The sequence below is a fragment of the Chrysochloris asiatica genome, unplaced genomic scaffold (genome assembly GCF_000296735.1).
Source record: "Chrysochloris asiatica unplaced genomic scaffold, ChrAsi1.0 scaffold00072, whole genome shotgun sequence".
Taxonomy (NCBI): domain Eukaryota; kingdom Metazoa; phylum Chordata; class Mammalia; order Afrosoricida; family Chrysochloridae; genus Chrysochloris; species Chrysochloris asiatica.
The window spans coordinates 8,633,113-8,658,685 of record NW_006408590.1 but is presented as its reverse complement, the minus strand read 5'-3'; the positions used below and the strand labels follow the sequence as shown (position 1 = coordinate 8,658,685).

General features: G+C 38.7%; 1 protein-coding gene across 1 annotated transcript; it reads right to left on the bottom strand.

The window, feature by feature from the left end:
* Positions 1 to 259: 259 nt before the first annotated feature.
* Positions 260 to 24,996, bottom strand: PRRG4 (proline rich Gla (G-carboxyglutamic acid) 4 (transmembrane)). The gene is made up of 5 exons (XM_006864870.1): positions 24,878 to 24,996; positions 17,155 to 17,318; positions 14,624 to 14,672; positions 13,535 to 13,667; positions 260 to 536 (listed from the first exon to the last, which is right to left on the bottom strand). The coding sequence occupies exons 1-5, from the start codon at positions 24,978 to 24,980 to the stop codon at positions 302 to 304; spliced, it is 684 nt and encodes a 227-aa protein (XP_006864932.1). The 5' UTR covers positions 24,981 to 24,996; the 3' UTR covers positions 260 to 301.
* Between the last annotated feature and the right edge of the window lie 577 nt (positions 24,997 to 25,573).

Sequence of the window (25,573 nt, the reverse complement as noted above, 5' to 3'; positions counted from 1 at the left end):
ACTGTTCACCAGTATATAACTAGGCCATCAATATAAATCAATAGATATTTTGAACCATTGAAACAGACATTACAGAAAAGTGCTTTGTTCTTTACCACAAGGTAATGATGGAGTTGAAGTTTTCCATCAAGCAGACCATGATTAAATTGAGACACAAGATGCAGACAGAACTTCTGTGGTGCAGTGTGTGTGTTTACTCCTCCTTTGCCAAAAAGGGCTGAATTGATGTGTCTTTTTAGATTTGGGAAGAATGAACCATTTAAGTAACACATCTCCTATACAACAAGATGGCAAGATGGCCTTAGTGAGATGGGAGTGACATGGATTTTTTAAACACCCTAAATCCTTTTGCTGGGCCAGGATATGGTGGTGGTGGCGAGACACTGTGTTTTCTGGTCAGTGCCACTGCTTGTTCATAAGAAGGTAATCCTGTGTCCTCCACAGAAGGTGGCAATGGAGACAACACAGCCTCCTCGGGTCTTCTGAAAACAATGGAGGGCCTGTGCCTACTTCTTCTTACATAGACAGCTGAAGAACTACAAAAAGAGATAGCATTTAGGTCTTGGAAAGGCAGCATTTTTAGGGAAAGATGGCAATACTAAAAACATCTTAGAAAAAGTCTTGGTACAGTAAAAAGATCAAGAGCTTTGAAGTTAGATATGGGTTTGAAACCGGACCCTGCCATTTCATAGTTAAATGATCAAAGGAAGGTTCTTGGGTAACACAAACAGTCTGTACATCACTACAAACCTAAAGGTTGGTGGTTCAAATCCACCTGGCAGAGCTGTGGAAGAAAGGCCTGGTGATCTTCTTCAATAAAGATCACAGTCGAGAAAACTCCATGGAGCAGTTCTACTCTGTAGCACATGCAGTCACCATGAGTTAGAAGGGCCTCAACAGATTTGGTTTTCTGGTTGGTCAAAGGGAAATTATTACCTAACTTGAGCCTTAGTTTCCTCCTTTTGACAATGAGGATAATAATAACAATCTCCTCAGAGTTGTTTATGTGGACTGAATAAAATGTCATAAAATAAGGACTGAAAACATACTCATTTCCCTTTCTCTACCTTCTGGATGAAAACTCCGAAAGTATGGTGTGACATTCACATCAGGTTTTGTTACAAGGTGGCACAGCGCCTAGCTGAGTGAATAGATACCCGGGAAAATTGCCACAGCCAATGATGATTTCCCGCCTCGGTTCTCTCTGCACTGCTGCTCTGTCCATTTCTCCCACTATTGTTGCTGTTAAGTGCCGTCAGTTGGTTCTGACTCAGCAACCCTGGATGGGGTTTTCATGGTGTGACTGGTGGATTTGAACCACTGACCTTGTGGTTAGCAGTCCAGTGCTTATCCTACAGCGCCTCATCAGAACTCTGACACAGTACTTTTATCACGTCAGTCTTCTTAAAAGCCTGAAGCTTACTTTTCACTCCTGGGCCTCATAGTCAAAGTTTCCTTTCTTCTGGCCTCACCTTATATTTTATAGCTCTCTGCTCTTGCCAAAGAAGCCTCTTTATGCTCCCTTGAATTCTGACTGTGATTCACAGGTGTGGCTTCCTTTCTCTGAATATTGTCTTCTCCCTCTTCCACTGGTCCTAATCCAACTTTTTTTGGTTGTTGGTTTTTTTAAAAAAAAAAAAATAGGACATAGTTCACTTAATAGGGCCTAGAACCTCTGGTAGGAGCTCTGGTAGCATAGTGGTTACGAATCGGACCTGCAAACCACAAGGTCAGCAGTTCTACTCTCGTAAAGATTTACAGCCTCGGAAACCCTGTTCAGGGTCGCTATGGGTCAGAACCGACTCGATGGCACATAACAACAACGGCAACAGGACCTCTGGTAGCGTAGTGGTTACGAATCAGGCTGCGAACCACAAGGTCAGCAGTTCGAAACTACCAGCTGTTCCGCAGGAGAAAGATGAGGCTTTCTGCTCTAGTAAAGATTTACAGCCTCAGAAACCCTGTACAGGGTTGCTATGAGTTAGAACTGACTCCATGGCACATTAACAACAATAAGGTCATTCTTACCAAGAGCCCTGGTGGTAGCACAAGGTTAAGCATTTGGCTGTTAACTGAAAGGTTGGTGGTTCAAACCCACCAGCCACTCTGCAGAAGAAAAATGTGGCAATACTGCTTCTGTAAAGATTACAGGAAACCTTATGGGGAAATTCTACTCTGTCCTATAGGGTAGTTATGAATCAGACTCAACTTGATAGCAAAGCAAACGACAGATTACTTCTATTACTTTCACAAAAACCTGCCAGGTTCGCTAACCAACGAAGGTTTAAATGCAACTTGAGTCTAGCGTTTTGAGCCTATACTTTCTCTTCTCACTTGTAAATGACAAGTTATCATTTAAACATTATTGAATTGATCTACTTAGACTGTAAAGTTAGCATTCTATGAATGATCTAGGCATAACATAACCTCCGATAATTTTGGCTACTTAAGATGTGGTAATTAAAACTCATAGATTATCTTCAGTCTTTGGTTAATATTTAAAATATTTTCCTACCAAGAAAGAGTTTAAACCCCCAAAATCCACTGCTATCAAGTAGATTCTGACTCATAGAGACTCATAGAGCTTTCCAGACTGTAAGTCTTTATGGGAGCAGAAAACCTTATCTTTCTCCCACATAGCAACTGGTGGGTTTGAACTGCTAAAACTGTGGTAGCAGACCAGTGCTTGTCCTACAGAACCACTAGGGCTCCTTTCAAAAGACTTTTGTTATTGTTAAGTGCCATCTAGTTGGTTCCAACTCATAATATCCCTGTATAGGGTTTCTGAGGAGTGGCTGGCAGGTTTGAACCACCGACCATGCAGTTAGCAGTCCAGTACTTATCTATCCTAGAATGCCACACCAAGAATTCTAGAAATAGTTTAAGAGATCTAAAATACTATAATATTTTACAAAAAAAACCCCAACATCAGTCAATTTGCACTTTAAGGTATCTTTGTCCTTTGGAAGAAATAATGAAATTTGAAGGCGGGAGAGAAAAATTGCAGAGAGAAAAGCCAAGCAAAAGGTCTGTGTAACTCTAGAATCGGTCCTTTAATAGTGGAGAGTTGACTGAGAGGATCACAAGTTTACTTAGAGGGCTCAACACAATTCCTCCACTGTCAGAAATCTGGAATGTGTTCATGGTTAGGCAAGTTGCTTGTCACATTCCTTAGTTTGTGACGAGAAGTTTGCTTATTATGAACAGGAGAGGCAGCTATTTTAATTTGAACAAATACATTTTGTCCACATTGGCTTTAAGATTTTAACATACAGAACAAATTGAATAATTACAGTAAAAGTTATTAAATATCTACAGTTTTTACACATTATGCCTCTTAAATGACCAAAATAAGCTGGCCACATATTATGCCAATTTTTCTCCACAAAATGTAGGAACGAAGAAATAAAAAGATCTTGTTTTCCATTTCTTGGCATGTTTTTTCAGAGGAATGAAGCAAAAACTTTTCTCACAATGGTCTTATTTTTCACTTCTTTCTTTCTCAAATATTCCCTTGCCCTTCCACCACTTCCACGCTTGCAAAATAGAGACAGAGAACAAATAACTATTTTAGGAAGTATTATAAGAGAATGTCTAGCAAATCCAATGTTACTGTGAGGATCAAAAAGAGACAATGGGTTAAAAATGATCTAGACTGTAAAGCATTTTATGGCACAAATAACAAGTATAGTTAATCTAAGTTTTAAAACAAGAGATCTCCAGGGTTTTTTATTTTGCAATAACATGCACAGAAGCCATGTATGATTGTAGTCTCACTTTGCTCCCTTCGGTCTTTGAATTCTTCTCCTCTCACGTGGGAACAAAGTGGGTAATGCATCAGAGCTATGAAGTAGGAGATAGTGGTGGTGCAGAAAAGGAGAACAACGAAGAAAACCACAGGGGGTGGACAAAAGAAGGTATCAGGCATTGTTGTTGTTGTTAAGTGCCATCGAGTCGGTTCCGACCCATAGCGACCCTGTACAGGGTTTCCGAGGGTGTAAATCTTTACGGGAGTAGAAAGCCTCATCTTTCTCCCGCGGAGCGGCTGGTAGTTTCGAACCGCTGACCTTAAGGTTCGCAGCCCGATTCGTAACCACTAATAGAACAGAGGACGTCTGGTGGCATAGTGGGTTACACTTTGCACTGCTAACCACCAAGTCAGCAGTTCGAATTCACCAGCTGCTCCACAGGAGAAAGAGGAGGCTTTCTGTTCCCATAAAGATTTACAGCCTCAGAAACCCTACACAGCGTCACTGGAGTTGGAATCGACTTAATGGTAGTGGGTTTGGGGATCATAGAATAGACCTCAAGTGAAATGATTAAACATGGGGACATGCATAAAGCTTTTTTGTTTTTAGTTATGAATGGGGTAAAATGAAGGAAACAATAAGGGTAAAAAGAAGACAAAAGGTAAGATGAGTCTCTGAAGACAGTTTTTGCCTATTTCTTCATTAACCTGTGAGTTTCCAAGGCTACCACAGCTTGTGGAGGAAAACCAAAAAACCAAAAACTGCCATCAAGTCAATTCTGACACTTTATGGAAATAGACTCCCATGGAATGACTAGGGAGTTTAAACCTCTAACCTCTGAGTTAGCAGCTAAGTGCTTAGCTGTCGAAACACCAGGGTTTCTTTTGTGGAGGAAGCCCCATTGAATAAAGTCTTTGTCAAAGGTCCTGCAAAATGGATAGACTTTAATCCTTCCCTGTAGGTAAAATAAGGGAAATTAATAGAAGTTGGTCAGCTTAAAAGATAATGATGTAAGAAAAATTGAAATATATTTTCACTTACTTCTCTCACATGACAAAGTTTTTTTAATGAATTTACAGAACACTCTTTGTTGTTGTTCAGTGACATTGAGCTGGTTCCGACTCATAGTGACCCTGTTTAGGGTTTCCAAGTAGCGGCTGGTGAGTTTGGACCACTGACCTTGTTGTTCAAACCAATGTTGAGGTCCAGGGCTTTATCCCACAGCTCTATACCAGGACTCGTAGGTCACATGATACCTCAGTAAGTTTTTCAGGAATTCCAGCTTGGAGCTGGAGTTACAACTAATGCTGTCTCTGTCTTCTGCCCTCTTTGCTGGCTCCTCCTCTTCTTTCTGCACCTTTACTGCTAACATTCTTTAAGTCTCTGTCCTCTCACCACACCTCAAGAACTTGCTTACTCTCGTTTTAATTGTGCAATAAATAAACTTCAATTCTGCATTGTTGTTGTTGTTGTTGTTAAGTGCCGTCGAGTCGGTTTCCACCCATAGTGACCCTACATAGGGTTTCTGAAGGAGCAGCTGGTGAGTTTGAACCAATGACATTGCAGTTCAAACAGCTTTGCAGTCTGGTGCATTAACCCACAGCGCCACAACAGGATTCCTCAATTCTGCATTAGTAGCCCTAAACTCTTACCTTATCTTATCTCTAAAACACATGCATTTTATTATCAAAATCCAAATTAGTTTTTTTTCCTCCCAGTGTTGCCAATGCTTAACACACCTAGTTTCCAACTAAAAAGTGTAGTTTGAGTTCACCCAGAACTCAGAAGAAAGCCCTGAAGATCTCTTTCTGAAAGGTCAGTTATTGAAAACTCTATGGAGTACAATCCTACTCTGACACAAAGTCACCATGAGGCAGAATCCACTAGACAGCAAGTAGTTTGGTATTTTTAAAAAGTATTGTTGTTGTTAAGTGCTGTTGAGTTGGTTCCGACTCATAGTGACCCTATGCAGGTTTCTGAAGAGTGGCTGGTAGGTTTGAGTTGCAGACCTTGCTGTTAGCAGTCCAGTGCTAATCCTACAGCGCCACACTAGAAGTCCAGCATCTACTAGTTTTTCCTACTTAGTCATCAAGTCCTGTAGATTCTTCTTCCTTAAAAATAACTCCAAACTCTTAATGTCACATGGGAGTTACTACACTAGCATCCTTACTGATTTTCTTCTGTCCTCCAGTTTTCCCCTGCTCTATCTATTACACATAAAGTAGGTCAAAATGTAAATTCCATGGGGTAAGCACTATGTCTTCACCTTTGTGTTCCTAAGACTTAGCAAACTGACTTATTCTCAAAAACTTTTCTCAAAGACCATTTTTCCTTTTAACCCTCTGCTTAAGTGGCAATTCAACTTCTTGCCTGGCAACTCAAATACAAACACCTTTATAGGTGACAAAACATCAGATGCTCCTGGTACTCACTACTCTTCAGTTCTTAAGTCCCTGATTAGACTATCTGCTTAGCCTTCCCTACATAGGCCTTGTTAGTACTCAGCTTTTCTCCTGGGTTCTGCCTCCCAGGAACACCCTCCCACTAATTTCCCTCCAAATTCATGTTCTCCAAGGAACCTGGTAGCGTAGTGGTTACGAATCGGGCTGCGAACCTTAAGGCCAGCAGTTCAAAACTACCAGCTGTTCCGTGGGAGAAAGATGAGGCATTCTGCTCCCGTAAAGATTTACAGCCTCGGAAACCCTGTACAGGGTCGCTATGGGTCAGAAATGACTCGATGGCACTTAACAACAACAACAAGGAACCTAAAAGGAACTATGTAATGAGGTGGCTCCAGTTATTATTCCAAATTTATTTATAGGGAAACTGAGATAGAGTCTACATTTAAGTAGCATGCCTAAAGTCAAACAGCTGTGTAGCAAGAACTTGATCACAGACAGTTAGGCTAGGTAGACGGGGCAGCATTTAGTTCTGTTATTTACAGGGTCTCTATGAGTTGAACCCAATTTGATATCACCTAACAACACGGTACTTAACAACAACAACAAACAACAAGTTTGGTTCCAGAGCTCACATACTCAACTTCTATACTAGGGCTATATCTGGGGTAGGGATAATATCTGTTGCTCCATTTCCATAAACAGATATTGGTATAAGACTAAAGTGTTTTAGAAAAGAATCACATTTTATTACATTTTAGAGTAAAACATACTTTAGCAAATACAAATGAAATGCTACAATAAAAAAAAAAAAATTAGAGAGACTCTCTTAATGATTTCCAGTTCAAGTATGCACTGGAAGTATATCTAAGATATATTGCTAAGTGACAAAGGCAAGTTGCAAAAGACAACATATAACAGATATTTGCTTGATAAAATATATTAGTATATGTATGCAATTATCTCTATAAAGCAGGATTACGGGGACTTACACTTTTGATATATCATTCCATAATATTTGACTTTTTATATAATATATATGTATTACTTTTATGGGAACAAAACAAGATAAAACGTATTTAAAGACTTGCATCTCTTTTATCAATACATTTTCAGACACTCTCCTTAAAATAGAAACAATTTTTAAGTGATTCATGGCAGAAGAAATGAAACTGCTTAAATTTAAAGAGAAAACACTTTTACTGAATTTCAGAAAAAATGTGTATCTTAGATTTACTAATTTAGGGGTCCTGATGTGGCACTGTAGGACAAGCGCTGGACTGCTAACCAAAAGGTTGGTGGTTCAAACCCACCAGCTGATCCTATATTGGGTTGCTATATCAGAACTGACTCAACAGCATTTAGCAACAACAAATATATATAAAATTATCATTTTTAATGTGAAAATTTGGGAAATGCTGATTTTGACAAACTAATAATCAAGAGCAAAACATTCATTCTCATCTTTAAGAAAATAGATTATGACATTTTAAGGAAAGTTGTAGCAGTTTAAGAGAATCAGAGTTTGGTCCCTTCACTCATAGATGAAGAAAGCTCAGAAAACCAAGGAATTTGCTATAAGTGCTTAGCTAAATAATGGTAGAACTAACATGAGAATCTTTCCATTCAAATTTTCCTCCACATATTACATTATTTTTTTATTTCTGATGGAGCTCTGGTAGCGTAGTGGTTACAAGTCAGGCTGTTAACCTCAGGTCAGCAGTTCGAAACGACCAGCTGTTCTGTGGGAGAAAGATGAGGCTTTCTGCTCCTGTAAAGATTTACAGGAAATCTTGGAAACAAACTCATAGCAGAGTTGCTATGAGTTGGAACCAACTCTATAACACATAACCACCATCACCACTATATCTGATATGAAATAATTAAGAACAACCTTACTCAAATTAATTTGAATAGTTTTGATTCAGGTTTTGTGGTTACATAATGGTCCACTTTTACATTGCATTTAAAGTTGAGTAGTTCTCCAGCCTTCACTGGACTTAAAATGGATAAAAGCCCTAAATTTTCAACCAAATAAAATTTGATACTACATAGTTTTGTTTTTTGTCTTCTTCTTTTTTTTTTTTTTTAAGGTTTTTATTGTGGATTGAGTGAAAGTTTACAGGGCACATCATCAGTTTCACATTCAACCATTCATATGACTTGTTTCATTACATTGATTATAATCCCCTCCATACATCATCAGTTAACAGTGTTTCTCTTTTTTAAAAGTTTTTTTTTTTTTTAAAAAAAAAAAAACAACAGTCCACCTCACTGGACTTTTAGAGCCATTATAGAATTAAAAATTATTTTGAAATGATTTTCAAGTAGTTTTCAAATTTAGGAAATTTAACACTGGTTCAACACTATTATTTAAATGTTGCTGTTATTACTAAGTGCCTTCGAGTCGATTCTGACTCATATCAACCCTGTACAGGGTTTCCATGGATTTGAACTGCTGACTTTGCAGTTCAAACCAGCACTGCAGTCGAGTGTTTATCTTACAGCTCCATACCATATAGTTAGTCCATATTTGAATTTGCCCTCACATTTTTCTTTATAGCAATTTATTTTTCCGCTTCATGACTGAGGCCAGGACCACACATTGGATTTAGTGATCATGTCTCTAGTTTACTTTCATTTGAAACAGTTCCTCATTATTCCTTTGTGTTTTAGGACATTGATCTAATTTGTGTGTTTTTGTTTTTTTAACTGCCTTCCCTGTCACCCAAGTTAACACTTGTCTGCTGTCTCCTAAGTTACTCTTGATAACTATCATTGACTATTTATTTTAGCATAAGAACTTTTTCTTGAGTTTTTACAATAGTGGTCTCAAACAGTATTTGTCCTTCTGTGACTAATTTTACTCAGCATAATGTCTTTCAGATTTATCTATGTTATGAGGTGTTTTGTAGATTCATTGTTATTCTTAAATGTTGTGTAGTATTCCATTTTATGTATGTACCAAACTTTGTCTACCCATTCTTCTGTTGATGGGCATTTAGGTTGTCTCCATCTTTTTGCTAGTGTGAATAGTGTTGTGATGAACATGAGTGTGCAAATATCTGTGTCACAGCTCTTATTTCTTGAGGATATATACCAAATAGAGAGATTTATGAGCCAAATAGTGTTTCTGTTTCCAACTTTTTGAGGAATTGCCATACAATTTCCCACAGTGATGCACCATTTTACATTCCCACCAGCAGTGCAGGACTGTTCCAGATTCTCCATACCCTTGATAGCATTTGTTATATTCTGTTTTTTGGAACTCTGCTATGAATGCTGGGCTAAGATGGTAACTAGTTGATTTGATCTGCATTTCTTTAATGGAACTCTTGGTCTGGTACTGTAGAATCAGCACGGGACTGCAAATCACAAGGTCAGCAATTCATACCCACCAGCTGCTCCTCAGAAATCCTATACATGGTCAATATGAGTTAGAATTGACAAGACAGCAATGAACAAAAACAACATGTCTCTAGTTTACTTTCATTTGAAACAGTTCCTCAGTATTCCTTTGTGTTTCAGGATATTGATATATTTTGGAGTATAGACTGTGTTTTTGTTTTTTATTCTTTATTTTTTTAAACTGCCTTCCCTGTCAATAACGGTTAATGATTGTGAGCATTTCTTCATGTTTGTTTGTTATCCATCTGAATATCTTCTTTGGTGAAAATCTGTTCATGTCCTCTGCCCATTTTAAAATTGGATTATTTGTCTTTTTCTTGTTTAGGTGTAGAAGTGTTCTATAAGTTTTAGGGAACAGAGTCCCTTGTCTGGTATGCCATTGCCAATTCCCCCCAGTTTGTATGTTCTTTTTTTTATTCCTTTTGTGAATTCTTTTGATTCACATAAGCATCTAACTTTTAGGAGGTCCCAGCTATCTATTTTGTCTTTTGCTATGTGTTTGTTTTCAGTTAAATTGATAGTGTATTTATGCCATGTAACAGAGCCCATAAGTTTGTCCCTACTTTTTCATTGATGATCTTTATAGTTCTAAGTTTTACAATTAGGTCTTTAAATCATGCTGAATTAGTTTTTGTATATAGTGTAAGAAATGGATCTTGTTTCATTCTTCTGCAAATATATTCCCAGTTTTGCCAGTACCTCTTGTTGAAGAAACTATCGCTTCCCCATTTCATGTGTTTTGGCCCTTGGTCAAAGATCAACTGAGTGCAAGTGGATGGATTATTCCTGGGTTATCAATTCTGTTCCATTGATCTATTTGTCTTTCGTTATATCGGTGCCAGGCTGTATCAATTACTGTGACTGAATTGAATTTGAGATTGAAAAGTGAGAGGTCTCCTACTTTGTTCTTTTATAGTAATGCTTTGCTTATCTGGGGTTTCTTTCCTTTCCAAATAAAGTTAATGATCAGTTTTTCCATCTCTTTAAAGAATGATGTTGGAATCCATATTAGGATTGCATTATATCTATAGATTGCTTTGGGTAGTGTTGACATTCTCACAATGTTAAGTCTTCCTATTCATAAGCATGGTATGCACTTTCATTTTCTGTAGGTCTCTTTTGGTTTCTTGTAGTAGTGCTTTGTAGTTTTCTTTGTATAGTCTTTTGTTTCTCTGGTTTAATTTATTCCTAATTATTTCATCTTTTGGGTGGCTATTGTACTGCTCTCCTGATTTTCTTTTCAGAGTTCTCTTTAACTGACTTTTTATATTGATGTTGTACTCTGATACTTTACTGAATCTTTCAATGAGTTCCAATAATTTTCTTGCTGAGTTTTTTAGATTTTCTAAGTATAGGATCCTATCATTTGTAAATAGAAAGAGTTTTACTTCTTCTTTGCCAATTTGGATGCCTTTAATTTCCCTTTTTAACCTTAGAGCTCTGGCTAAGACTTCCAACACAACATTAAATAGGAGTGGTGATAAAGGGCATCCTTTTCTGGTTCCTGTTCATAAAGGGAATGCTTTCAGTTTCCTTCCTGGTTATTGGTTTTGTATATATGCCCTCAATTATATTGTGGAATTTTCCTTCTATTACCTTTTGATATTAAGTTTTTATCAGGAATGGATGTTGGATTTTGTTAAATGCCTTTTCTGTGTCAATTGATATGATCATTTGGTTCTTTTCTTTTGTTTATTTATGGGGTCCATTACATTGATTGTTTTTCTAATATTGAACCATCCTTGCATTCTTGGTATGACTCCCACTTGGTCATGATGTTGTTGTTTTTTTTTTATATTAAGTAAAAACTTACTTAATCTAAGTTGAAATTTATCCTTAATTTAGAAGACACAATGTCTTCTAATGATATTTTAAAAATACTGTCTATTTTATTGGAAAGATACAAAACACTATCCATTTGCAGAAAAGATAAATAAGCTATCATAATTAGATGTGCTGTGGTTCTGTAGGATAAGCACTTGGCTGAAAACTACAAGGTCAGCAGTTCAAGCCCACCAGCTGCTCCTCAGGAGAAAGATAAGGCTTTCTGCTTCCACAAAGAATTATAGCCTCAAAAACTCTAAGTAAGGTCACTATGAATCCTAACTGGCTCAAAGGCACTTGACAACAACAATCTATCATAAACAAGAACCCTGGTCACCACCATAAGCTTGTTCACAGAATTTAAAAATCTGAATAAACATCAATTTTTAATAATATATTCAGCCTAATCTATTCTGTCTTGGAGGAAGCATAATTGGAAAGTAGCAAGAATAACAAATTTTCGTCTGTCATACTGGGAACGTGTTGTCAGCAGGGACCAGTCCCTGGAGAAGGATATCATGCTTGGTAAAGTAGAGAGTCATTGAAAAAGAGGAAGATCTTCAATGAAATGAGTCATCATAGTAGCAGTGACAATGGGTTCAAACATAAGAACAATGGTGAGGATAGATGAAAATTGGACAGTGTTTCGTTCTGTTGTGCATAGGGTCCCTATAATGAGTTAGAACCAACTCGATGACACCTGACAACAACAGCATTCAGTGTAGTGCTTTTTAATTATGTTATTTCTATACTTACACATCTACATTTACTGGGAAGCACTTTTTATTTTAATAAGGGTTGAGGTTCTATTATGCAAAAATACTATGGCCTTTGTGAATCTCAGTGTACTTTATTAATATGCTATTATTGTTCAGGGTTGCTATGGGTTGGAACCGACTCAACGGCACTTAACAACAACAACAACATTCTCAAGTGGGAGTCCTGGTGTGGTGCTGTGGGTTAATGCGCCAGACTGCGAAGCCATTTGAACTGCAAGGTTGGTGGTTTAAGCTCACCAGCTGCTTCTCGGAAACCCTATACAGGGTCACTATGGGTCGGAGCCAACTCAACAGCGCTTAACAACAACAACATTCTCAAGTGGTAATGATTTTATTTCATTCACATTTGTTTAAAATATCAAATAAAAAGAGTTGAATTTTAAAGCCAGTTACACTTTTGCACTTGAGTGGCCACATATGTAGCTCTTTGAACTCTGTAATGCATTGTAAAAATGGGACTTCTTATCTCTGGAAGTAATGTGGGTACAGTGGGATTGGCTTCCTGCTTGTTGTTTGTGCTGTTGAGTCAATTTGACTCATAGTGACCCTGTAGGGTCTGTCCCATGTAATTCCCTAGACTGTAATCTTTACGGGAGCAAATCTCCACTTCTTTTTTGCCACGGAGAGTCAGGTGGGTTTGAACTGCCAATCTTTTGGTTAGCACCTGAGGAAGTCATCACTGCATTTCCATGGTCCTTGCTTCCTGCTTAAGCAGGAAGTATTGAAAAACCAAGCTGACTTATATAAAGTTTTTAAAATTATTTTGAAAGATCTTAGAAATAGCATCATTATCTTATTTATATAACTGTTAAATTAGGGAACTAAACAACTGTTGTTGTTATGATGTGCCGTGGAGTTGGTTCCAACTCATAGTGACCCTGCACAGGGTTTCCGAGGGTGTAAATCTTTAGGGGAGCAGAAAGCCTCATCTTTCTCCCGCAGAACAGCTGGTAGTTTCGAACTGCTGACCTTGAGGTTCGCAGCCCGATTCTTAACCACTATGCTACAAGACATTGTTAAATTAGGGAACTAAGCAACTGAGACACATGAAAAGTAAATGCAATATAGTACCTTTGTTAGGATCTTGGAGCAGAAAGAGGACACCAATGGAAAACCTGGCGAAACCTAAGTAAACTCTGGAATTTAGTTAATGACAACACACTGATGTCAGTTTCTTGGTTCTGACAAATGTACTAAAGTATTGTTAGTTGTTAACAAAGGGGGAAGCTGGGTGAAAGGTTTTCTCTACAGTCTTTTCAACTTTCCTGTAGTTCTGGTATTAGTCCAAAGTCAAAAGTTTATTTACTTAAAAAATTTTAAAAACAGAAATATAGAATGTATAATTATGAATGAAATACTTCTGTTTGACACTTACCTTGGATAATGTTGTCTCTTACACTTAGCGATGCAAAGATTATAGCCAAGTAATCCAAAAATAACCAAAAATATTCCTGCAGCAATTAATCCAGTCAAAAGGCCCATAACATCAATTTTCTCTCTGTTACCATCTTAAGAGAAATTATGAAAATAGTGTAATTATAACCTCTGAATTCAATACGCTTTAACAATGGTTCTAAGCACAGTAGTAAGACCTAATAATTAACACTTACTTTAAAAAGTCTTTGTGGGGGAGACACAACCTGAGAAAATTTTAAATAACACTTGCTAAAAGTTCTAGTTATAGTAATTAATACTTTCATTCACTTTAAATAGGTCATAGTAAATGGGTAATATTCAACACTAAGTGAAACAGATGTATTTTTTGTTCAACTGGACACATTTGGTGTTAATTATTGATAAGTTTGTTACATAGCTCTGGCATAGTTATGTTAACACAGTCTCCCTTATAGCAGGGGCCCTACCTAAGGGGAATAAAAGAATAGCTGGCAAGAAAAAACAAGCAAATAGAACAAACAAACAAACAAACAACTAAAAAACACTTAGAGATGATCAGTGTAGATAAGCAGATAAGATAAAGGATCTCCCTTCTCTAGAAGTTACTCAGTTTTGTCCAGCCACCTTAATTTATCTCTCTTGAGTCAGAACCAATTTGTTGGCACTTAGGACAACAACCACCACCTTAACTTATCTAGCATAAGCATCTCCTTCACTTGTAATGGTAAAAGGGGGAAATAAAAAGTGAAAAAGTATTTTCCTACTTGAAATGAGTTGAGCCCTACTTTTATTCTGTGCAAGTCTTGACTTGGCTGAGTTGTTTGAAACCACATTAAACCTATTATCTCATTTCTCTAATATCTCACCAAACTTGATTTTCAGTGTGTAAATAGATGACTATGGCTTTCTCTGTCTTAGATGACCCAGTGGATAATTAAGAAGTCCTCCTTGATTTACAAGGCATATATATGTTGAGCAATAACCAAACTCAAATTGTAAGACTAAAATGTAATACAATAAAGAGAGGGGAAAAAAGCACAACATTAAATTTGATCAGTTCTTGCCTTACTTGATTTTGATGCTGGTCCTTTTATCGAATATTCCTGCCAAAATATCATCTGTGGAAAAGGTAAAATTTCCAAGTTTATATAAAATTTTTATGATTACTTATTTGATCTCATTGACCAAAGTGAGGAGTGGTAAACTCTTGGCATGTGCCATGGGTAGGATACCAGTTTAAGATGGAGGGCGTGACTCACTCTAATGAAAGCATTACCAACCACCGCTGTCCTTGCCTTCTCTGTCCCAACTCATCAGGACTCCTGGTGTGGCGCTGTAGGATCAGCACTGGACTGTGAACCACAAGGTTGGCAGTTCAAACTCACCAACTGCTCCTTGGAAACCCTATACTGGGTTGCTATGAGTCGGAACCAACTCAGTGGCACTTAACAAAAACAAATGCTCCCTTCAAGGAGCTCTGGTATCATAGTGGGTCACAAGTTGGGCTGTTTAAATACAAGATTGTTGTTGTTGTTGAGTGCTGCTAAGTTGGTTCTGACCCATAGCAACCCTGTATAGGGTTTCTGAGGACTGGCTGGTGGGTTTGAACCACTAACTTTGTGATGCCTGAGTGGAGCTCCAGGAATGTGAAGGGAGAATAAACCACTGCTGTGCAGTCAATTGCAACCGGAGTTTCCAACGCTGTCATCTCTCCTGAAGCAGACTGTTACCTCTTTCTCCCTTGGAGTGGCTGGTGAGTTCCAAGTGCTAATCTTTTGGTTGGCAGCTGAGCCCGTTAACCATTGCATCACCAGGGTTGCTATGAGTTGTAATTGACTCCACAGCAGTTGTTTATTCTCCCTTCACCTTCCTGGAGCCCCACTCTGGCATCACTTTACCCTACAGATAATTATTTTTCTATAAATGACAAGTTAGACTATTTTATTTCTCAAGGGTTAGTTCCCTATTATCCTGACTGAGAATAATTAGTGTGGAGTAATGGAGAATAATTGCATTTTAAGGGGTTGATGAAAGGACCAAAGGTGGAAGTTAAGGCTATGGACCTATTATGTTTCCCAATGAAAAGGAGTCCAAATTTTTCTACATTAGGTAGGGCCATAGCTTGCCATTTTTTTATGTAAGGTGTGTAAGATTGGAATTGATTTGGAAAAGCATCTCTGAAACAGCTCTAAATTCACTGTTACTTGATAGAATAAAAGCTGTCTCTAAGTAACTGTGCAAAATTTGAAAATGGATTTGTGGAAAAACAGAATAAAATCTCAAGAAGCACAACCACAAAGTTAGCTTGGTTTACCCTCTCTAATAGATGTGGTAAACACTTGTATAGTATTTTCTATGGAAGAATGAAAAATTAGGTTCCATTAGATCAGCATACCTGCATTTGGAGAATATACCTGGAGAGGTTTTATTGACCAAAGAGTGAAATGGGATGCAGGAGGAAACGAAACAAGGGCTAAGGATACTTAATGCACAAAAGTAAAAATTTAAGGTCATTTAACATTTTTCAAGAATATGCCAGATTATAACAGGGACAGTACTGACTGATTTTAACTTTAATAAAATTAGCAGATACGATTTAATATCATTTTAAGTAAATCACACAGATATTTACTTAAAATTTCATTTTAAGTAAAATGCACAGATATCATTTGGCATATCTGTATAATGATATGCCAGAGTTAGTGGCACATGGGAGGATGTCAATAAATGCTTGAGATATAAATATAGGTCATTTTTAAAAAGGTATGCTCATTTCTACCTCTAGAAAAGAGTGACGGTTCTTCACATAGGAGAAATATTCTATCTAAATAAAGAGTCTTGGTGTGACACTGTAGCATAAACACTGGACTGCTCACTGTAAGGTCTGTAGTTCGTACCCACCAGCCACTCCCTGGAGACCCTATACAGTGTCGCTGTGAGTTGGCACCAACTCGATGGCACTTAACTAAAACAACAACAGCAAACTTTCCTAAAAGGAGCCCTAGTGGCACTCTGGGTTAGGTACTGGGCTTCTAGCCACAAAGTTTGAAGTTCAAACCCACCAGCTGCTCTGTGGGAGAACTATGAGGCTGTCTGCTCCAGTAAAGTTTTATAGCCTCAGAAACCTTGTAGAGGGTTGCTAACTGAAGTACTAACTGAAAGGTTGGTATTTCCAACCCACTCAGAGGTGCTTCTGAAGAAAGGTCTGGCAATCTGCTTCCAAAAGGCTGCAGCCCTGGAAACCTTACAGAGCAGTTCTACTTTGTACACATGGAGCCAACAACTAACAACAAATCTGCCTGAATAAAAGGACTAACACAAATATTATTTGAAGTTTAATTCACTCTGTATCATAACTGTTTTTGAATATAATAAGTATTAAACACAAAATCACAACATAGTAATTTGCTAATTATTATAAACACAGTTAATTAAGTCTAAAACCATGTCTAAATACGTTAATTAGTATTTTAAGGAAGTAGAAAGTGATAACAGGTAGCGACTCTTGGATTTTGTTTCAAACATAAAAGTATGGCTAAAAGTGTCATATAAGTATAATTTAATAGTTTCCCAGTCAATTAACACAATCAACCAAATTACCGTTTTATCTTCATCCACAAAAATTTCTCTAGCTTCCTCATAATTGCAAAGTTCTTCTGTGCACTCTCTTTCTAGGTTTCCAGGAGTGACGAGTTCCAAATCAAATCTGTTATACAGCAGGCGTCGATGTATGAAAAAGTTTGCTTCTTCTTTTGAAGTAAAGACTAATGAAGAAATAAAAAGATTTCAAATATTAATAAAAGAGAAAATTCATTTTAATTGTGGAAAAAGGGAGTCGTTTTTGTATTGTATCTATATTGTAGCTAACTTTCTTGTATGGTTTTAAAATTCAACAAAAAGAAGTCACTTTTCACTAAAAATAATTTCTTCTGAATATGGAAGAGGAGCCAGAATGTTCATTTGAGGTGACGGTGGCAAGACTTTGTCTCTCATAGTTTGGACATGTTATCAGGAGGGACCAGTCCCTAGCAAAGGGCATCATGCTTGGTAAAGAGGAGGGTGAGCTAAAGAGAGGTAGACCCTCAACAAGATGGATTGACACAGTGGCAGCAGCCATGGGCTCAAACATAGTAACAATTGTTAAGGATGGTCCAGGACTGAGCAGTGTTTTGTTCTGTTGTTCATAGGGTTGCTATAAATAGGAACTGACTCAGTGGCATCTAACAACAACTGAATATGGGATATTACTATCAGTTTAATTCCTGAGCATATTTGAGTTGATTGTGTCCAAAATGTTTTACATAAATTAAAATTAGCTAACCATTACTTTTCTCTCCAGAAAGGAGTGTTGATAGAGCAGTGGGTTAAGTGCTAGGCTGCTAACCTCAAGGTTGAATGTTGTAACCCATCCTGCTCTGCAGAAGGAAGATGAAGTTGGCTATTCTCATAAAGATTTATAATCTCAGAAATCCCAGGAAGCAGTTACGCTCTGTCCTGGAGGGGCACAGTGAGTCCGAGTGACCCCACAGCAGTGGGTTTTGGATTTTCCAGATAATTATTTTCCCAGTAAATAATAGGTTAGACTATTCTATTTCTAAAGGGTTGGTTCCATATTCTTCTGACTGAAAATAATTAGTGTGAAGTAATGGAAAGAATACTAGACTAAGAATTAGAAGGCAGGGATTCTCAGTTTTGATTTGACTTAGTTAGCTATTTGCTATGTATCCTGAGATAAGTCACTTATATATATATTTATCTTTGAAAGAAATTATGCATTTATTTTCCCCCACTTTTTAATTGTGAATTGAGTGAAGGTTTATGGAGAAGATCATCAGTTTTACATAAGTCACTTATATCTTGGGTTGCTATTTCCTCATTTGTAAAATATGGGAACTGAACTAAATGATCATTAAGATCATTTAACTAATGATCATTAAGATCTCTCTAAGTTCTAAAATGATACATAAATTCATATCAAATTTATAAAAATTACAAACAAAATTGCAAGTGAATTATAAGATCAATGAAAGGACATTCAGCTCTTCCCAAAAGGACAGTTCCTTACTTCTCTCCCTCCAAATATATGTCTACAAATCTTTACAAGACTCCTTCTGTAGTTTCTAGGAAGGTAAATGGTAAACAAGACAGGGTTAAGCATAGGTTGACACAAAAAACAACAACATCCTATCATGACAGTATTTAAAAAATAACCCCAAATGTTAAACTTATTTTGGTGCCGTGCAAACAAAGCTTAAGGGATTTTGCTTCAGATTACATTACTGGGATTGGAGTTCAGAAGCTCTTTGAGCACTCCATCAAAAGCATAATAAAATCTAAAAGTCTTGGTATTTCTCACTGTTAACTTTTAGTAAAGGAAGAATGTACTAAAAAGTGGGCAATTGAAAGGCAGCTCAAGACCAATGAGAGAGGATAGCTTGAAAGATTAATGCTGATATGTGAGTGACCTAAAGTCACCATTTTTTTCTTAGTCCTGTGAGAACAGCCACATCATGTCCAAGATTTCTCATCGTATTCCATAGGGCAGAGTAGAACTTACTCAAAGGATTTCCAAGACTATAAATATTTATGGAAGCAGACTGTCACATCTGTCTCCTGTAGAGGGGCTCGTGGATTTGAACTACCAACCTTTTGGTTAACCACTGCATCACCAGTGCTCCTTGCTACTGATTAATCATCTTTCCAAATAGGTTTGAATCTTTAGAATTGGTTTTTTTCAATGCAGAAGCCATTAACTATATATGGGGAGGCTTCAAAAGTTCATGAAAAATGAAAGGAAAAGATAATGGAAATTGTTCACAAACTTTTTGCTGCCAAAACCTCTTTAATGTGTTCAAGAGCAATGTTGTCAGTTTTCGGAGTTAAGGTGCGCCTAACCCAAGCCATGGTATTTTGAATCACCTTACATGCATGTGGAAGTTGGACAATGAATAAGGAAGACCATCGCATAATAAGATGAATTTTGGTATTGGAGAGCAATATTAAAAGTACCATAGACTGCCAGAAGAAAAAACAAATCTGTGTTGGAAACAGTAAACTAGAATGTTCCTAGAAGCAATACTTCTGACATGTTATCAGGAGGGACCAGTACCTAGAGAAGGACTTCATGCTTGGTAAATAAAGGGTCAGATATAAAGAGGAAGACCCGCACCAAAATGGATTGACACGGTGGCAGCAGCAATGGGCTCAAGCATAACAGCAATTATAAAGATGGTACAGGCACCAAGCAATGTTTCGGTCTGTTGTGTATAGGGTCGCTGTGAGTTGGAACGAACAAGATGGCACCTAACAACAAAACAACAAACTCCATGATGGCTAACAGCAGCCACATAATTTGCATGTGAAATGCACTGTAAAATACACACTGAATTTCAACGATTTAGTATGGAAAATGAGTTCTGGTAATGCAATGGGTTGGCTGCTAATCAAAAGATTGTTGTTGTTGTGTGCCTTTGAGTCATCTCTGACCCACAGTGACCCTGTATAGAGTTTTCGAGGAGTGGCTGGTGAGTTTGAACTGCCAACTTTGGAGTTCAAACTGGCTTTGTAGTCCAGTGCATTAACTCACAGCACCACACCAGGACTACAATCAAAAGTAAAGTGGATTAAACCTACTCTTGGGAGAAAAGACCTGACCCATAAAGATTCCATCTTAGGAAACCCTATGGGGTAGTTCTACTGTCATATAGAGTAGATATGATTCAGAATTGACAGCGTATAACAACAGCAGTATGGAAAAAAGAATGTTAAATAGCTCATAAGTAATGTTTTATATTTGATTATATGTTGAAATGAAGGAGCTCTGGTAGCGTAGTGGTTACGAATTGGGCTGTGAACCTTAAGGTCAGTGGTTCGAAACTACCAGCTGCTCCATGGGAGAAAGATGAGGCTTTCTACTCCCGTAAAGATTTACACCCTTGGAAACCCTGTACAGGGTCGCTATGGGTCGGAACCGACTCGACGGCACATAACAACAACAACAAAAAATATGTTGAAATGAGGGCATTAGGGGTAAATTAAATACATTATTGAAATTAATTTCACATATATCTTTTTTCCTTTTTAATGTGGTAACTGGACAATTTACAATTATTTATGTGGCTTACCGTGTATTTCTGTTGGCCACTGCTATTCTAGAGTTGTCAGTTTCTATATTATAAACAACACATAAAGACTATTTGAACTAAGGGGGAAGGTGGAACGGGATATGTGTTTTAAGAAATACTCTAAAAGGAGGCTAGAGGCATCAGTGTGATCAAAGATTTCTGCTTCCTTTCCTCCTACTCCCAGTCAGTAAAGCACAACCAGGCAACTCAACAATACTACTTACTGGTTCTACCTTCAAGATACAGCAGGAATCCACCCCGTTCTAACCAGTCATCTGGGTTGAAGGCTCCATCATCTCTCACCTGGATTCCTGCTATGGCCTTCTAAGTGAGCTCTTTGCTCCCCTTACATTCTGTTGTAAACATCACAGTCAGAGTGAACCTTTGAAAAGCTAAGTCAGGCTATCTTTCTACTTTATAAAAACCTCCTACTAGCAGTCATGTCTCCCTTGGAGTAAAACCCAAAGTACTTAGAATGGTCCACGAGTCTTAACATAATCCGGTTCCCAACCCCTTGTCTTTCTGACCTGAAATAATATGTATGCTAAAAAATGCCCTCACCCCTGCATTAAGTATATCTTCTAAGGGCTGTTTTTGCCACTTCTCTGATTGTGAAAGTTCTGATTCTATCAGTGTTCGACCTTAAACTTTACTCTTCAGTACCATATCAAACTTTTTCTTACCTTCCTTATGATCTCAGGAGAAATACTGCCCTTTGTTATTTGGGTTCTAAGTAGCTCTGAAAGGAACCTTGGTGATGCACTGGGCTAAGCATCAGACTGCTAACTGCAAGGTGAACGGTTCAAACCCACCAACTGCTCTATGATAGAACGATGAGGCTGTGTACTTATGTATTCTACTCTTTCAAATACATCAAGTCAGAGATTCCATTTCAGTCTCTCCTGTTTCCTCATGTTCTCTAAATTAGCTTCTTTTAAGTAATTTTACCTCCATCATCTGGTTTTATCAAAACCTAGCCCAGGGTCCCTTCTTTTCCCAGTTAGTCTTCATATATCCATGTATTTTACAGTAGCTTACAGATTTAGGGACAACTCATATTTGAGCTTTAGTGTTATGGAAATTTACCCTCTCTTTGAAATGACTGAACCTACCCCAACTCACAACAAATTCTTCATCACAATCACCTTCACTTGCTTCCTGTGCAGCTTTTAAATCATTGAAAAAGTTCTGAGGCTTTTCTTGCCCTGAAGTAATGCTTAGTAAGAACCGTAAGCACCTGTCCAATTTACCTTCAGCTTCGACTTAAAGACATACTTAAGAATGGCTCTTATGACCGGAAGAATTAGATGGAGCTCTGGTAGCGTAGTGGTTACGAATCAGGCTGCGAACCTTAAGGCCAACAGTTCGAAACTACCAACCACTCCGCGGGAGAAAGATGAGGCTTTCTGCTCCCATAAAGATTTACAGGCTCAGAAACCCTGTATAGGGTCGCTATGGGTCGGAAACAACTTGATGGCACTTAACAACAACAACAACAACAGTTATCACTACCAACTGCTATGAAAAGGATCCTATTAGTGGGTTCCAGATAGAGTGGGAGAAAATGTGGACCAAAACTCAGAATTATTTAATTAAAAAACAAAAATAAATGGGTTTACTGGTCAGAAAGAAACTGAGACTATGGCCCTTAAAGACCTTTTAGGTCTGGAAAAGAACTCACCCTCATGGCCCGATTTTCAGCCAAGCAAGTTTATAGCAGGGGTAACAACACTAGCTAGGAATACTCACCATGGAATGGTCAATCATTCAAAATGAAAAGGGGATTTTCCTAAGGACAAAGTTAAGAAGGGATAGGGAGGTGGGTGGAAAATAAATAGGAACACAGGGAGGAATCAGGATAACTATTGTTGCAGGGAGGGGATTGTAAACATGGAAATGAAACTAAGTATAGGATTTGTTGAGTGTAAAGCTGATGACCTTATCTGTAAACCTTCACTCAATTCACAATAAAAAGAAAGAAAACCAAAAAGAATGTATCTTGTTCATAATCCAGGGACTGCTTATACTCTATTTGCAAGTAGAAAGCATATGCTTCTTTGTCACAGAACTCTCTCAAGGTGCCTTCTATTTACTCTCTGCTCTAGGAGTTCTTAAATTCCACCTCTGTTATAAAATTGATGGAGATTGTCTATTTACACCTTGTCTCTCCTGGGTGCTAACCACAAGGTCAGTGGTTCAAGTCTACTGGCGATTCTGTGGGAGAAAGATGAGGCTATCAGCTCCCTTAGAGTCTATCTAGTGTCACTATGAGTTGGAATCAACTAGATGGCATTGGGTTTTTTTTTTTGTTTCCCCTGCTATATAAAGAGGTTCTCCAGAGCAGGGATTACTACACTTACTTCTACATCTCCAAAACATGGCATATGGTCCAGCATGTTGTATGTGGTCATAAAACGGTTACTGAATGAACAAATCAGCTTTGCATATACGTAGGATCTCTTCTAACAGATATCTCTAGTTCTCCTCACTCAAGTCATTGTTACGTGCCATTGAGTCAGTTCTGATGCATAGCAAACCTGTACAGGGTTTCTAAGGAGCAGCTGGTGAGTTTGAACAGCCGACTTTGTGGTCGCAGTTCAGTGCTTATCCTACAGCACCACACCAGGAGTCCCCCAACTCAAGTTGTTGTTGTTAAGTGCCATCGAGTCAGTTACGTCTCATAGCAACCCTGTATAGGATTTCCAAGGAGTAGCTGGTGGGTTTGAATTGCCAACCCTGTGGTTCTCAGTCCAGTACTGATCCACAGCACCACACCAGAAGTCCAACTCAAGTAGGACCTCTAAATTCCTTCCATAGTTTGTGATGTCCTGGGAGTGTCTTTTGTGCTGGTATTATGTGAATGAATGTACTCACAATTGTCTTAGGGATCATCATCAGCAGGTCTAACTGAATACAGGCATATATGGGGACTGTTTCATCATGCCACTTGGAAGGTATCAAGAAGGATCCCCTTTCAAAATCTCTCCCTATCTCCCTAGCTACCCTCTCCAGTTGCCTAGAATTCTACCATCAGGGTTTAACTCCTTGGTGTATTCTTATCTTAAAACACACACACACACACACACACACACACACACACACACATCTAGGAGATTTAGTACAAGAAGCTGCATTAATCATTAATAAGTCAGCCAGGAGTATTAGTGTAAACAGATCCTTCCCAAATGAAAATGAGCTGCGAGCAGAATCTGATGAAGAGGGATAAGGGACAGAAATGTGTAGAGGCGTAGATCCAATATACTGGCACTGGGTGAAGAAACACAATGACTAGACAGGGAGAAGGAACTGAGATCCAAGCTTTTTTTTCCCTTTTCAAATTTTTTTACGTTGGGCTTCTTAAATGTGGGGCTCAAATTCAAGATAGCAGAACTAGTCTGTTTGCAAAGTGGAACCCACAAGGTTAGCAAGTACCAAAGCTAGCCTTTTTCTCACCCACCTACTGCCTTCAGTGACCTGATGGGAAGGAGGACAACCCCACTGGTTTGCTAAAACTGTAATAGTGGGTTAATCTTTACTCTGTGATAGAGCTGCTAGTGAGTTTGAACGGCCAACCTGATGAACAGTCGAGTGCTTTAACCTCTGTGCCACCAAGTCTCCTTTGATTCTCTCAACCTCTGCCCTTCTCTAGGTAATCAAACTTCAGACATTTTAAAGCCAAAAGGACCTTAGAGATCTTGCTGCTCCCCAACCCCATCATTTTACAATTGAGAAAATCCAAGCCCAAATGGTCTCAAGTCCAGACTAGATCCCCATTTCCTGTCCACCTTTCCAGGAAGAATAAGCAATTATGCTTGGTATAATTACCACACAGCCTCATCTAAACCCCCCCCCCGCCCCCCACTCTCTGACTTTCAGAAGTTCCATTCAGTTAACCACAAACCAGATCTTAAATACATATTTATCAAAGGAAACTCATAGAACTAAAATTGTATTCAACTGTAGTTAAAAACATTTAAAAAAGACAACCCACATTCCCAAAGTATAAATTAAACTAAACAATATTTTAGTGTATCTATTACTGATGCTCCTCAGAAACCCTATGCAGGGTCGCTGAGTCGGAATAGACTAGATCATCATTTTGATGAGAGCATTCAAATACTACATTTTCTCTCTTGAGATCTGTAATATGCAGCTCTGATACGCAGGAAGGTTTTTGTCGAAACTGAAGCCGTGCTTACCTTCTTTTTTCGCATGCTTAGAATCCTTAGGACCTCTTGTGTAATGAGGAAATGCGAAGGTAACTACAGGCAGTTGGCTGACTAGAACCAGAAGTTTAAACATAGTCTGGCAACTCTCAAACAAACTAAAACAAAACACAAAACAAACAAAAAACATGTCAAAAAGCCCCTGGCTCAGCACTGGGAATTTCTGTGAGGATTGAGAACCTGTTGTTCTCAAAGCTACAGCCCAACTGCGCCCCGCGCCAGGTTTCGGCCACCTGGGCTCTACCCACGTTTGGAAAGCGGGGGCGCCCCTCTGAAACGCCTCAGGACTAATGCCACGCCCTAGGACTCAGTCAATGATCGAGAGGACGACCCCCGCTTTGAACTCGAATTTGCCAGGCGCGGCCCCACCGAAGAATCCCTTTCCCTCTGGGTCTGCACCTGCAGCTCTGGGCACATGCTCCCGCAGCCCTCCGGAGGGAGCTCTGTTGGTGGGCGACCGCCAGGCTCTCCGTCTCCGGCGCTCCCCCAATCTCCGCGACGCTCAGAGGCCGGTGTAGTCGTGTGCTCCGTTCAGGGAAGTGCCGGCGGTCCGCAGAGGGGCACCCCAGGTCGTCTGGGGACGTACGGTGCGAGTTCTTGCCTGGCTCCTGGGAAGCCGCCGCCGGACAGAGCTAGCGAGGAAAGGAGCGGCTACCTGGGAAGCACCGG